The sequence below is a fragment of the Tupaia chinensis genome, unplaced genomic scaffold (genome assembly GCF_000334495.1).
Source record: "Tupaia chinensis unplaced genomic scaffold, TupChi_1.0 Scaffold144991_2, whole genome shotgun sequence".
Lineage (NCBI taxonomy): Eukaryota > Metazoa > Chordata > Mammalia > Scandentia > Tupaiidae > Tupaia > Tupaia belangeri.
In genome coordinates this window covers 371,961-388,351 of record NW_006204851.1, presented here as the reverse complement: position 1 = coordinate 388,351, position 16,391 = coordinate 371,961, and the positions used below count along the sequence as shown (strand labels likewise).

General features: G+C 36.9%; 1 protein-coding gene across 1 annotated transcript in view; it reads left to right on the top strand.

Annotated features, from left to right (window-relative positions):
• Window positions 1-8,761: 8,761 nt before the first annotated feature.
• Window positions 8,762-16,391, top strand: part of AMMECR1 (AMMECR nuclear protein 1) — a 77,396-nt gene continuing 69,766 nt past the window's right edge. Inside the window, 1 exon segment of the mRNA XM_027767966.1 lies at window positions 8,762-9,144. Coding sequence (XP_027623767.1) covers window positions 9,104-9,144 — 41 coding nt within the window. The 5' untranslated portion in view covers window positions 8,762-9,103.

Genomic DNA, 16,391 nt, shown 5'->3' with positions numbered 1-16,391 from the left:
GGCAACTCTGGCAGCCCTGGTACAAATTATAACCTCAGTTGATTGTCCCTAGAGCCTGCTTTTCTTCTTTCCTCTACAATGAGAAGAGCATGCCCAATTCCTGCTATAAAGCTGAGTCTTTCTAGCTTTCTCCCATGAGAGCATGCACTATAATATAAGAACCTTAAATTCAAAATAGTTACCTTTCTAAACCCCAAAATATATGTGAAAAAAGGAATATATTAGTTTTATTGCAGGTCTCAGTAAGCTGGCACATTATTATCAGATCTCTGAGGAATGGTAAACAAGATAAAAATCTAGACTGAAGACACTGGATAACTTTCCAGCTCTTTTCACATTAGTGTTTAAATCAATGAGCATATTTATATGCCATATACTGTATTTCTGCTAATTGAGTAGACTCAGTGGAGATGACATGATAGTATAAGATAAGTCATTAGCTGGGAAGTAAGATAAAGGTACAAAATCCCAAATGAAACCATTAGTTGCTTTCATTGTTTTGTTTAAAGTGTTATAAATCCTCTATCTGGCATATGCAGTTAAATGCAACTACCAAAACAAAGTTCCATAAATATTTTAATGACATAAAAATGAGGAGTCCACTAGATCAATCAATAGTCATTCTAAAACTTCTCCTTCTCCTATTTTTCTTACATTGTGTTGAGAAATCATAAGACTTTAATAGATTTAGTATGTGTGATTTATTTTATATTGAAATAATTGATTATTATCATAGTAAAGGCTAAGTCACACATCTTAAAGCATTTTGAACAAATAGTTTGAAAATTGGAATCGCAAATAGGGGTTATTTCTCTTTTTTATATTTTTTTTTTGGACATAGGGTGTGTGTGCTCCCGGGGGGGGGGGAGTAAGTGAGAAATTACCACCACCAACCCCCCCACCCCCTCAGGGAGGAATAGCCATGCCACAGTCCCTTCTTCTCCATTTTCTTTTGGGGATCTTGGGCACACACACATACATGCTTGGTACACTTTTCAGGCTGCTAAGTCCCAGACTTGATCTGAGGAGTTGGCCATATGGGATCCAGCACTTTAACTGCCACTGCCTGGCCTGGAATTATTTCATTTTGAAGCATATAGAAAATTGTCATTTAAAATTTTAAGTTAGATATTCAAATAATAAAGATTTCTGATGTGTCCCTGTTATCAGACAAAAGATACCTTATGAACTCATTTCATCTTTAAAATCTTATCATATGTGGGACCAGCAGATGGTATAATGGTTACATCACTGGATTCTCACATAGTTGACCATGGTTCAAGTCCTGAACCTGGCGACTTCAAACTCACGCTGGGCACGTATGCATACTTGTTCAAGATTTGGAGAAGAGAAGGGATTATGGTGTGGCCATCTTCCCAGGGCATGATTTCTCACTTTCTGTCTCTCTCTATTTCCACTAGCATGCACGTCCTATAGCAAAAATCTCTCTTTAAAAAAAAAAAAGAAAAAAGAAAGAAAAAAAAAAAAAAAACTTATGATGTGTAAGTTCAGTACCCACTGCAGTGTAAACTAAGAAAAGAGAATGTACAAGTATAGTATTTTTTTCCATTGTAGGTAGTCTTTCTCATCTAATTTAGGACTCTAAAAAATAAAATAATAAGACAGTATTTCAACATATCAAGTCTGAGACTTAATTTTTTAAACTTTTCTGGAAAGTGTTTATTTGGTCTTGCTAAGGGGAAGAAATGGTTCTTCCAGTTCAAAAAAAAAAAAAAAATTGGCAGAATCAAGCTGGTCTCTTAAAGTATGCTTGTGATTTGGCTGGTTTTATGCCAGTGCTGATTATCCTTGATTTACCCAAAAAAAAAAATCATTTTTTGTTCCAACCTTCCTAGTCACTTCTTAGACTTTAGTCTGCTTCTTTTCCTCTGGCGCTTGCTAGTTACTTTTATGTATTAAAATGGGGGAAAAAACCACAATATAATACTGCTATGATAGAATTTCTAGGAACACCAGGCAACAAAAATTATTGAAAGATTGATCATTTCCTATTCCCACTTTCAGATGTTTGCAGTCTCTATACTAATCCATGATGTGCTTAAGCAGTGTCTCATTTTTCTGAGCCTCATCGGAATAAGCTATTTACAAAGCTTATGGAGAGAGGAGTGTTGTATAAGGGTACAGTAGTAATTTAAAGTATTTTCTTCATCTGTGGTAAAAACAATTGATGTGAGAAAGTGTAGAATTTATCTGAACCTTACCTTTTCCACCATAACACATCCCTGCATCCCCACACCCCATTAGCCCCTTCCGAATTCTCTCCTCTCCTAACGATGTGAATTCCAAATTATTTGGAAGAGTTAAACCTCATTCGTTCCATAATATGAATTATTTAAAAATCAGATCAATTCCTAAGTGGATACTTAACCAATGGTAAATGGAAATTTTGATTTTGAGGAAATTTGTAGATAATAGAGACTTGGATTTGATGAAAGCTGCTAGACAACAGGAGAAAATGAAATAATGAAGCTAAGAAGGGGTCAGAAAGGATTTGGGAAGCCATCAAATATTAAAATGGTAGGTAGGTCAGCCTTTGGCATTGGGTTTGGGTGGCTAAATCCCACATGGTTAACCACTCAGTTTGACTTTCTGACCAGCGGCTTGAGAAACACACTGGGCACGTGTGTGTGTGCAAAAAAAATCACGAGAAGAAGGAGAGACAGAGAAGGTGTGACCATTCCCCGCAGGTAGTGCTTTCTTAACCCTCTACCTCTATGTCTGTCTCTGGTGAGCACATATGCCCTCTGGTGAAACAAAAACAGCAACAAAAGATAAAATGGTGAGCTTTGCTTTGGGCTTATAATGGGAGTCATAGAGAAGATTATAATTTGGATTTACAATTATTTCTGGGCTGACTGAGCATGTTCAGTTTGTCCCGGTATTTTCTCAGCTAATCTCTCTCCTTTCCTGAGAGGAATAGGAGGAGGATATTTGTGCTTATGTTCACCTGTATGGTACTGTGTTGTATTCATTAGATTTTCCTATTTTCTGGTCTTTTAGAAGGCATCTAGATATGCTATTCACATTTTTCCCCTCTTTATTGAGGGAAAAAAATTAAGCGGGTAGTAAGAAAAGTTAGGGAACTTGCCAGATTCTAACATCATCATGGTTACTCTGTACTTACTCTCTCTAGATCTCTGTTTGGTTTTTGCTAATAAAATCAAAAGGAAATGGATCATCTCAAATGGTCTTTCAGCTAATGGCCCTAGATAAATTATATAAATTTCTAACTATGTAATAAAGTTTCTGTTAGGAATCTTGTGGACTGAGTTATGCCCCCTCCCCCAATTTATATGCTCAAGCCCTAACATCCAATATGACTGTATTTGGAGAGAGGGCCTAGAAGGAATTAATTAAAGTTAAATGAAGTCATAAAGATGGGGGCCCCTATCCAATACTATCCAATAGAATCAATGTCCTGATAAGAAGGGATACTGGAGAGAGATATCTCTCCCACCTTTACCCTCTCTCTCTCTTTCTTCCTCTCCCTTTCGCTTCTTCTCTCCCTTTTCCTTCCTCTGTACGTGCTCAGCGGAGGTCCACGTGAGCACAACATGGTCTTCTACAAGCTAGGAAGAGAGCCCTCACCAGGAATTGAAGCATGCCATAACCCTGATCTTGGACTTTCTAGCCTCCAGAACTGTGAGAAATGAATTTCTGTTGTTTAAGTCTGACATTTTGTTATGGCAGCCTAAGCTAATACAAGATATAAACATATTAGGCACATTTTTACAAGTTGAATCTAGTTTCATGGTTCGGAAATGAAATAAATAGCATCTTTTTGTCAAATAGGATTGAAAAGGTTTCAAGCTGGTAGTAGAAAGAAGATATGACCATTTCTATTTTTCTCTGGCCTTCTAAATCCTAGAGTATTATGCTATTGAGTTTAGTCAGGTGTTTTGAGTGATATAGTTGGGTTTTTGAGATAAGTTGCTGAGGAACTGAAGTACAGTTGAGAAGCATTCAGCATTTGAAGGTAGAAGGACAGAACCAAGCTAGGGTTTTCTTCCTGTGTCTACCTCCAATATAAGTAACATTGTTGAGGGGGTCAGCAGGTGGCATGGTGGTTAAAGATGCTGGACTCCCACATGGCTGACCACAGTTCAAGTCCTGGACCTGGTGGCTTGCTTTCTCGCTTTCCCTCTCCCTCTCTCGGTCTGATCAAACTGGAAAAGAATAATAATAAATAAAGTTGAATAAAATAATTCTTTAAAAAAATAACATTGTTGAGTACATCTGTTATAGTAAATTATTATTATATTGGAAGGGCTTGTTATTGTGTTAATATTGACATTTATAAACTTCTTTCTAAAGACCCTAATTCTGAAGAAGATCAGATTATTAGATTGTGGACTTTCAATGATCTAAGGCTATGTTTTTGGACCAGTTTTTGCCTTTGTATGGCCAGAGAAGAAAGATGGAAAATACTGTTGAGTAAATACTTTTCCATTGTCATCTCTAATTATACCTTGCTCCAACAAACATACTTATAATCTGTTCTGGCTTTCATCAATAGGAAAGTCTCAAAATGGGCATGGGAAGTGGCGTACCACTTGGAATAAGTAATATCCTGTTCGGATTCACAGCGCTTTTCATTTGTTTGCTAATTCCATGCATCTGTATTCCTCTGGGAACAACTGTTGACCTGACAGTGTTGGCTGCCAGTTGGCAGGGAAGATTCACCTAGATTAGTTGGTTACATCTTGTTCCTGTCTACAGACTTGGAAAGATGGAGAGTTTACTTTCCTCCAAAGGTTTCTCAGAACATAGTAGTACAAAATGTTCAGAAGTAGGAAAATTCCTTAAACAGCTATGTCTGGTTACCCAAAGATAAACATTTCCATTAATATTTCATCTCATTTTTCAATGTATGTAGGTGGCCTTAAACCATATGGCACAAGCATTTTCCAAAAACATTCAATCTTGTCTTACTATGAACTATTCCTATTTCCTTGTTATTGAGCAGTTCTTCTCAACAAGCTCAGAACCCTTTTTCTACTTTGATCTGTCTCTGATTATGCTGATGTTTTATGTCCTTTAGGGAACTCATACACATTCTAATAGCACATTTAAGAATGAAATTGCCCATTTCTTCCCTCTACGTGTTTGGTGAAGAAAAAATTTTGCTGCTATTTTTAGATCAGACGTATTGAATGTTCCTGTAGTCACTGCACTATACAAAGTAGTTATCACACACAAGATGCAATCTCCTGTGCTCAGTGATGTTTATTCTATTTCAGACGATAAAAAGTGCTTAACTTCCTGGAGTTTTTTCCCCATTAAATGTTGCTTTTAGGTATTTTGGTTGTTTTAAATTCCATATACGCACATGTTCTTTATAAAAGACGTCAGATGAGCATTTGTAAATGAGAAATTAGAGTCCCAGATTTTTAAGGAATAGTTTTATTCTGTCTACTAAAAGTCTGATTTCTTCTATCTTCAGGCATCTGTCCTAAACACAGTGGGGTTGTCAAGTAGCACTCCCTCCCATCTTTGATACAGATACTTCCCCGCAACCCCAACCCCCAAAGTGGATGTTGCCTGAGGCAGGTAAGGACCAGGGAAAGTATAGATGATTCTGCATCTGCTCTGCCTCTTATGAGGGCTTTTGAAATCACACATTCAACAGTGCCTAAACTTCCAAGAATGTTAAATCTGGAAGAGACCATAACAGGTCATCAAGACTGTCCAACTCTTTGTTTCCTTATTGTGCTGTGCACTTTACATCTCCATACCCTTGCTTATTGTGGAGTGACTTTATCCCCCAGGCTGTCTTGTGAAATGCAGTTTATCCTCTAGTACTCTAAACCCTGAATTAATCACTCCTTCATTAGCGATACCATAACATTATAAGAAACTGTTGGCTCATTAGAAAAGTCATGACACATTTTTGCATAGAAAAACATAGAAAAGTACATCATGACTTTTCCGACAACCCAATATATAATGTTCCCACCATGTGTTTGAATGCCCTCCCACATAATTAATAGTATAGTGCTTAGTTTGTTTCCCTTTTTGTAGTTATCCTTTTAATTTTGAATGTTTCCTTAAACAGAGAGGGTTATATTAAAAATTACATACATATATATATACACATACATGAAAAGAGAATTGAAGGCATAGGCACTTTTACATGACTTTCATTTCTAGTATTTTAAGTAGGAAATGAATTCACTCACAACTTTAGATTTCTCACTCACGTAACTGAGGAAGAAAATATATAGCATAGTTCTGTATTCTTGAGAAGCCATAATAAGATTTTAAGGACACGTTTGTATATATTACATGTGAGTCACTTCATTCTGAAGGTGCCAAAGGACCTGTCTTGCATAGAGATACTTTGTGTAGCTATTGTTATCGGAGATTAGTATTATACTGTCCATAAAAAAATATTATTGATGTTGAACTCTATAAAGATAGAGAGTGAAAAAAATGAAAAGGTAAAATCCTTCTTTAAAGATAATGTGTGAATTTCGGGATAATAATATTTTTATGAGTAGTTTAAGAATTGATGAAAAAGTGGGACCAGCAGTTAGTGTAATGGCTATGTTGCTGCACTCCCACGTAGTCGACCACGGATCACATCCCGGACCCGTGGCTTAAAACTCACGCCGGGAGCATGTGCGTGCGTGCCCAAGATCCCGAGAGGAGAATGGAGAATGGATTGAGGCACGGCCATCCCCCCTGGGGGGTGATTTCTCGCTTTCTCTCTCTCTCTCTCTCTCTCTCTCTCTCTCTGTCTGGCGAGCGCACGCGCCCTATAGCAAAAACCTCTCCAAAAAAAAGAAGTGATGAGAAAGTAATCCCATTTGATTCTTGTCTTCTACTTAAACTATTAGTCAAGACCAGTTAGAGAAATTTTTCCAAATCAACCATTAGAATTTTATCTTAATTTGTTACATGTTTAGTATATATGATGAGAAAGCAGAAAATCTGACCTTTCCCTTTCACTTGTTATGTTATTACCTTTAAATATAGGTCATCTAGTGCTCAAATGCTGGCATTGACAGTAACTTGGCCTTATAGTTATCTTTTTCAGCACTCCTGGACATTTAGCTCTTAGAAGAAGGTGATTTAGTATTGCTCCCTGGTTCGTATCCATTATTTATTTTGGAACCTGTCTGCCATTGTGGTTACCTGTCAGAACTCAGCATAATTGAAATGTTTGAGGCAGTTGATTGATGTACTTGAATGTGATGTTTTTTCAACTAACTGCTATTGACTGACTAGAGAGCATTTTAAAGAAAGAATGTCCTCTAAGTCACAAGTATATTATAAGATACATATGTAATCTGGTATGTCCCCCTAAATTAAAAGTTTTAGAAAGTAGAAATGTATTATATGAGTATCACTGTGACTACTCATATTAACAGAGACTCTCCCCAGCTTTTTTTTTTTTTTTGGTAAAAAGGGTATTTATCTTTGTATAAAATGTACTAAAATGTGTAAATTAATTTATTTAATTAAAACTGAAATAAATAAAGTTGATTCTATTAGAATGTAATTGATTTTAGACTTAACCATTAATTGAGGCAGTCCGTGATTTGCTGTAGGATTCAAATATATAATGTATTAACTTTCATTTTAAACCACATTATTCTTGATGCCATCTTCTTAAAATTGAAACTTTCTTTCTCTTTCTCTCTCTCTCTCTCTCTCTCTTTTTTTTGAGAGACTTTTGCTATAGGGCATGTGCGCTCACCAGACAGACAGAGACAGACAGAAAGCGAGAAATCATCCCCCAGGGGGGATGGCCACACCGCAATGCCTTCTCCTCCATTCTCCTCTCGGGATCTTGGGCAAGCACACACATGCGCCGGGCGTGAGTCTAAGCCACCCGGTCCGGGACTCGAACTGCAGTTGACTACGTGGGAGTCCAGCGACATAGCCATTACGCTAACTGCTGGTCCCGAGACTTTTTTCTTTGATGCTTGAGAGTTTGTATCTTCTTTTTTTTTGGAGAAGTTTTTGCTATAGGTTGCATGCACTCGCCGGAAAGACAGAGACAGAAAGTTAGAAATCACCCCCCAGGGGGGATGGCCACATCACTTCTCCATTCTCCTCTTGGGATCCTGGATACACATGTACACATGCCTGGTGTGAGTTTAAGCTACTGGGTCTGGGACTCAAACCACGGTCAACTACGTAGGAGTCCAGCAACAAAACCATTATGCCATCTGCTGGTCCCAAGAGTTTGTATTTATAGGGAATTCTTATATCTAAAATTAATACATTTTCTGATTTCAGAGTATTATTCTGTTAATGTTTGCTATTACCTTCACCTCTTCAAACTGTACTCATTTTTCTAGGCCAAGCTGAAGGATAATCATCAAGGTTGATGAAGTTTTCTTCATTTCGATAGCTTAATTTATGGCATTTTTGGGACATGGTTTATAGTACTTATTTCCCTTTGCCTTGTATTAGTTAGTTATAAGCATATTTGCCTCCTGTATTGGCTCTCAGAAAGCAATGAATGCTTTAGGCATCCTTATATCTCTTGTAGCACCTTTCACAGTACGTAGCCCCTATATTTTCAGGAAGTATTTATTGAAATTGTTGATTTTTTTTCCTCCTGATTTTCTAAGTCTGATTTACAGATCAACCAGTAACTTGAGATTTAAATGAGGAATCAGGCAATCAGCCATGATGGTTTAGGCTCTTTAATAAGATTGCCCCGGTTTGAGTACCTGCTTCATTATGCATTAACTATGAGACTACCTCATTTGTAAATAGGAATGTTAGTACTAGCTACTTAGAGTTGTTGTTGAGGATTATCATGAATAATTTGTTTAAACATTTATTGTGGTGCCTAACATACAGAACACATTCATTACAGTGCAGCACAATTTTTTTTACTGAATACAATCCTATTGGGCTAGACTCTTGAGCCCCTTGAGGGCCTGTCTTTTGGTCTTTAATCTCAGGCACCTAACCTAGCATATAGTAAATACTCAATAAATACTTGCTTGCATTGAATTGATTGATTTATCCTATTTTTATCTTCCATTACAGCCCACTGTTTGTAACATGGAAGATTGGTCGAGACAAAAGATTGCGTGGATGCATAGGTACTTTTTCTGCCATGAATTTGCATTCAGGACTCAGGGAGTACACACTTACCAGGTGGAGAAGTATAGAAACAGAGTAGGAATAAAAAAAAAAAAAAAAAAAAAAAAAAAAAACCACTTATGAAACTTTGACCTGATACTTTAAATCTTTTCCTTTACTGAATTTTTACCGTTCTTGATTCCTTTCATGTCAGGTTTTTCCCTTCTCTTTCATCATTTACTTTATCTCTGATAAAATGTTGTTGATGTGTATTGTGATAATATAAAATACTGTGATTATTTGTATCCTGCCATAGATGTTTTGAAGTGTTTTTCCCCCCTCCTTATAACCAGTTTATTTTGTATAACTTGAAAATCAATGACTAAATGTCCTTGGATTACTAAAATAATATTATTTATATAATAACAGTTATTGTTTCTTCACTGTTAGGCTTTTTAAAAATAGCTGATGTCCCTTTCATCTTACAGATTTTGTTATATTTTTATGTACTTTTAAAAATGAAGGCAGAACCTAGGAATAAAGCAGTGCCATAGCTTGGCAGCATAATCATTCACATTCACACTTCCCCCAGAATTAGTTGTAGCTTGCTTACTTTGTTTCATCTAATAAAAGAATAAAGTAAGGAGTACCTTTTTGCAGTTAAGACGTTCTTAATCTCTGAACTCACGAAAAGTTATCTAGCATGCCATCTGAGTTTTTTGGTTCAAGTTTAGATTTCTAGCAAATTGTGTTCCAAAATTATTTCAAGAGAAGAAAATTCCTTAAATAATAAGCTATTAGTAAAGGAATTTCCTGTTTTTGTTCATATTTTAGGATGACTATCTGGTGCAATTTCTATACTTATAATGTATACAGTGTCTGTCCAAGAACAAATTGGTCCTTGCTAACCATCAATACTTGGGGCAAGTTGCTTAACCTCCATAGATAAAGTAATAATTGTAGTATTTTGTTTTAAATACTTAATAGGGATGTTGGATATTTTAGGAGAATGAAATATCAGCCAGTCATTACTTTGCTTCAGGATCAGTGTTGTGGAACATTCATTATGTTCCTGTAGAATTACAAATGTAGTCAACTACAGTTCGAGTTCTGGACCCGGACCCGGCAACAGGAGCATGTGCTTGAGTGCACAAAATCCCAAGAGGAGAATGGAGAAGGGACTTTGGCATGGCCATCCCTCCTGGGGTGGGGAGTGATTTCTGATTTACTGTCTCTTTCTCTCTCCAGCGAGCACCATGTGCCCTATAGCAAAAACCTTTCTAAAAATTAAAATTAAAAAAAAAATTTAAAAAAAATTGCAAAAATGTGGGTGGAAAGCACCAGTTCATAAAAGGCTATAACTGAGTTTAGTATTCTCATATGTAAAGTGCACAGTAGTTGATAGCTACAGGATATTCTCAACCTACAGTGAAGCCCAGAAGGAAAAGCAGTGGCCTTGGAGGATCACATGCATTTTCAGCTTTTCACAAGTATTAGAAACTGGGTGTTTGGACTTGATTAGATAACATACAGGCTGTAAGGGAATTGAAACACATACGTTGGGAATAACTACAACTTGCTAAAGATAGCATAAAAATGCTAGTCTAGGCATGTTAGATTTTTTTTTTTTTTGTCTGACAGGAAATACAATGGGCCCATTTTAGAACTTTTGCAAGTTCTGTCAGTGCCTACTTTTTTTGAGACAGGTGCATATAAAATTTCACATTTAATAAGTAAATGTGACAATTTATTATACAGTTCCAAGAATAAGTTGTGACAGAGAATACTAGTTCTTTGGCATTGTATGAGAAAAGAATTCTGTAGTCAAATAAGTTTGTGACACACTAGTTTAAAAATATAAACAGCTCTGGTCACTGCAGCACTTCTGAGAATGTTTTATGTTAGTGGCATTAGGAATTTGTAAGAGAATGATACAAAATGGAATATTTTCTAGACTTCAATTTATTTGACTATTGGATCCTTTTATCTTCCCACTCCAATGACTTATGGCATTAGTACTTCAGGGATCACATGTTCAGAAACATACATGTGTTATAAAATTTGAATTTTGCTTTTTATTTAGGTAGTAAGAGTTGAGTAATACTAGATATAGTGTATGTGGAAGAGGAGGGTCTGAGGAAGGACATTTAGAAGTAAAATAGAGAGGCAAAGCATTAATGGGACAAAGAAATGTGGTATTATCTATTGAAGATATTTTATAGTTTTATCAACTGGACTAGGGAGAAATGTTCACCTGTTGAATATTCACTTTGTAAGACAAATAATGTGATCGAATGTATAAAAGAAAATGAAATAAAAAAAAATAAAATTCTAAAAAAAAAAAAAGAATTGAGTATAGAAAACCTTGGTGCTTTCTAGTGAAATTGTGGCAGAAATTCCATTATCAAATACTTTAGAAAACTTTAGTAGTACTAATGGTGGTAGCAAGTTGGTTTGTTTAAAGAAAATAAATTCTTTTGTTTACACTAATAAGAATGAATGAGAATAGCCCACTTTCCTGGACCTGTAGATCTGTCTTCTAGGGTAATTACTAGAAGAGTCATAGTATATTTTTCTGACAATAATATGATGTTGAATGTATTGTTCAAGTATTTAAACTTGGAATTTTACCTATTTTTGTGTATATTGTTACATTCATTGTAGACTATGGCTCTTCCTGTTTACTTTTCAATTTTTTTCTCATGTTTCTATGCAATTTCCTCAAATTGTATATAGCCGGTAAAGACGGGATGTGTGTGTACGCATGTTTGTATGTATATACACAAATATATACCTGGTTATACTTCTCATTTTTGTTTGGCTTAATTTCTTTTGTTTAATATCATGTTTTTTTGTTTCTATGTGTTTTTTTTTTCTAATTTGCTAGACAGCACATGCACTTGCTGAAGAGCGACAGAGAAAGAGAGAGAGAAAGGGCCACTCTGCAGTCCTTTCTCCTCCACCTCACCTTATGAGATTTTGGGCATGCATACATACACACATGCTCAGTGTGTCTTTTAAGCTTCCAGGTCTGGGACTTGAACCACACTATATACAAAGACTATATAAAAAGACTTCAAAAAGTTCTTTGAAGAAATGCAATCAAAATATGAGTTAATTTTAGTATAAAGAATTTTGTAACCCATGCATAGTTTTTTTTTCCTTTTTTTTTTTTTGATAGGTTTTTGCTATAGGGTGCATGCGCTCGCCAGACAGACAGAGAGACAGAAAGCGAGAAATCCCCCCCCCAGGGGGGATGGTCACGCCGCAATCCCTTCTCCTCCATTCTCCTCTCGGGATCTTGGGCACGCATGCACACGTACCTGGCGTGAGTTTTAAGCCACCGGGTCCAGGACGCGAACCGCGGTCGACTACGTGGGAGTCCAGCGACATAGCCATTACGCTAACTGCTGGTTCCCCATGCATAGTTTTTTGATAATCATTTTCCAAGAACTTTGTGGATACTCTAATATAGAAAAAGTGGTGTGGATTAATATTGTTTAAAGGGATAATATTTTATTACAGAAGTATGTTACTCTATGAGGTGAAATTGTATTCTTTGGCTGCATGGAGCAGACTTCAAGAAGAATACAGTTTTTATGGGGATCAGCAGTTAGCGTAATGGCTATGTCGCTGGACTCCCACGTAGTCGACCGTGGTTCGTGTCCCGGACCCGGTGACTTAAAACTCATGCCGGGCGCATGTGCGTGTGTGCCCAAGATCCCGAGAGGAGAATGAAGGAGAAGGGATTGTGGCGTGGCCATCCCCCCAGGGGGTGATTTCTCACTTTCTGTCTGTCTCTCTCTGGTGAGCACACACGCCCTATAGAAAAAACCTCTTAAAAAAAAAAGTAAGAATACAGTTTTTCTGAACATAACAATTGATGATTTTTAGAGTATGGTTTTTCCATCTTGTCCTCTTGGGACAAGCAGGTGGCATGGTGGTTAAGGCGCTGGACACTTCCACATGGCTGACTGTGGTTCAAGTTCCGAACCTGGTGGCTTTCTCTCTCTCTTTCTCCTTCCCTCTCTTTCTGTCTCTCTCTGGTCAAATTAAAATACATGAATGAATAAATAAAATTAAATAATTCTTTTTAAAAGTACCCATAACTCACAGAAGGAACAAATGGAATAAAATAAACTTAATAGGATGGAGGTATAAATGAGGGAGAAAGCAAAACAAAAAAAACTAATGATGAAATTAAAGACTCTCCAGATATATGTGTTGTTTTTGTTTTTTTTTAGAGACTGGTTCTCGTTATGTTGCTACCTTGAACTCATGATCCTTCGGCCTCAGCCTCCTGAGTAGCTGAAACTATAGGCACACGTCACTGAACCTAGCTATACAAAAATTAGAGTAGCTGGTTGGTTATTTCCTTTCTTTATCTATGATTAGATAGACTGTTGTTCACTTTTCAGAATATTACTGAACTATATCCTTTTGTTGTAAAGTATAAACAACATAAAGTTTACCATTTTAGCTCATTTTAAGTGTATGGTTCTGTGTCCTTAAATATATTCACTGTATAGCCATTACCACTGTCCATCTCCAGAACTTTTTCATCCAACCCAACTGAAACTCTGTACCCATCAAACACTAACTCCCTATCCTTCCACCTGTAACAACTGGCAAGTTCTACTTTCTGTCTCTCTGAATTTGATTACTCTAAGTACCGTGTGTTGTGCAGTCACAACATTTGTCATTATGTGAATGACTTATTTCATTTAGCATGATCTCTTCAAGGCTCATCCATGTGTTAGATAGCATGTGTCAGTTTCCTTTTTTTTCTTTTCTTTTTTTTGGAGAGGTTTTTGATATAGGGTGTATGCACTTGCCAGAAAGACAGAGAGGGACAGAGATACAGAAAGTTGGAGATCCCCTCCCCGGGGGGATGGCCACACCGCAATCCCTTCTCCTCCATTTTCCTCTCGGGATCTTGGGCACGCACGCACACATGCCTGGCATGAGTTTAAGCCACCGGGTCCGGGACTCGAACCATGGTTGACTACATAAGAGTCCAGCAACATAGTCATTATGCCACCTGCTGGTTCCAAGATTCCTTTCTTTTTAAGGTTGAATAATACTCCATTGTATGTACATACCACATTTTGTTTTTCCATTCATCCTTTTATGGACTTGGGTGTTTTTCATCTTTTGGCTATTATGAATAATGCTGTAATTACCATCAGTGTACAATATCTGTTTGAATATCCTTTCTTTTTAAAAGTTAACTGTTTTGGGGACCAGGAGGTGGTATAATTGTTACATCACTGGACTCCCACGTTGTCAATCTTGGTTCAAGTCCCGGACCCGGTGGCTTACAAAACTTAGGCTGAATGCATGTCCATGTGTGCCCAAGATCACGAGCGGAGAATGGAGGAGACAAGATTGCAGTATGGCCATCCTCCCCTGAGTGGGGGGAGGGTTATTTCTTACTTTCTGTTTCTGTCTCTCCAATGAGCATACACACCCTATAGAAAAAAATCTCTCCATTTAAAAAAAAAGTTAAGTGCTTTACAGAAGACAATGATCTAACTTGTTTGTGATCCCTTAATAGCGAAAACCTTTCTAAAAAAGAAAGAAAGAATATCACCAGGTACGTAAATGAAATGTCTTTTCTGGAATAAGTTTTTATTCATAAAGACACTTACATTTAAATGCTTGTCATAGTCAAGTTATGTTTTCCTAACTGAAATTTTTATTTATTTCAGATTGAAATAAATAAGCTGAGATTTCCCTTAATTATAGAAATACATAGTTTCTGTGTAGATAACATGAAGAATTTTTAAAGAATTATTTTATTTAACTTTATTTATTCATTTTTAATTTGACCAGAGAGGAATGGGGTGGGGGTGTGTGGAAAAAGTGAGAAAGCAAGCCACCAGATCCAGGACTCGAACCACCATCGGCCAAGTGGGAGTCCAGCACCCTTAACCACCATGCCACTTGCTGGCCCCCAATGGCATGAAAATTTTGTGAGACTTACAACAGAGCTGGGACCAGCAGTTAGTGTAATGGCTATGTCGCTGGACTCCCACATAGTCGACTGCGGTTTGAGTCCCAGACCCGGTGGCTTAAACTCATGCCGGGTGTGTGTGCGTGCATGCCCAAGATCCCAAGAGGAGAATGGAGGAGAAGGGGTTGTGGCGTGGTCATCCCCCCCTGGGGGGTGATTTTTCTCTCTCTGTCTCTCTCTGTCTGTCTGGCGAGCGCACGCACCCTATAGCAAAAACTTCTCCAAAAAAAAAAGAATTATAACAGAGCTCAAAATTATTGATAAAAATCTTTCTGTAGAAGTTAGTGATGAAGTCTAGAAATTACCATATTTATCAGTGGTCAGTCCTTCTGCTGGGAAGAAGAATAATTTTTATTATTTTAGCAATAATATTTTTAACAATAGAGAGTACATACAATCACAAGAGAAAGGGGTGCAGAGACCCTTGACAGGGTCTCATCACCTCAGTATCCCCATTTACCAGTTCTCCAGCCCCTCAGGATCCTGGATGCTCTTACACAGCATATTCTCAAGCCTACCTGGAGATCTGAACCCACAGTCACTATTTAGCTTCCAGCCTTGCAGGACACTTACTTTACCACAGTGCCATAATGGCTGAACCTATCTTTCTAGTCCATCTTGCACTTATGGCTTTTACATATTAGAAAGCAAAGACAGATTTATTTCCCCCTTTTTAGTATATGCTGTTATAGAGAAGAGAATTACAACTAATAAATATAAATATAAACATCTCAGTCAAAGAAGAGTCCTTAAAATTTTGGCTAATAAATTGTCCGGCAAGAAAAGTGCAGATCTGTTCATGTAAATTTAAGTTGGTAGTAATTTTTCTAGAGTATGTAAGTGATTAATAGGAAAGTTCTTGATGGGGTTTTAGCACTTTCTAGGGAACAGGATGGTGACATAAAAGGTGATATGTTTTGTTTTGTTTGGGGGTTTTATTTTGTTCTTTGTGAGTAGGTGGTATATGTGTGTGGGAGGTAGGGAATGGACTGATTACAAGTTACAAATGTATAATGTCTTTTAGATATTTTCTGAAATATTAAAAGTAGCTAACGTATGTTATTACTTTCAAAAGTTTTAGCTAGACTGGGTATTTCTGGGTGAGTAGTTTCATTGTAAGCCATATTTGCTTTTATCCTTTGGTGTTACATTCTGACAATTTTCTGAAGCAGTGTGAATTTAAAACAATTGTAAGCATCATAATTATATTTCTTCCTCTCAGGGTAGGTTATTTGCTGACAATTCTTATTATGATTATTTTAGGTAACTACACTTGACTCACTATGATTAATTAAACAAGTTTTTC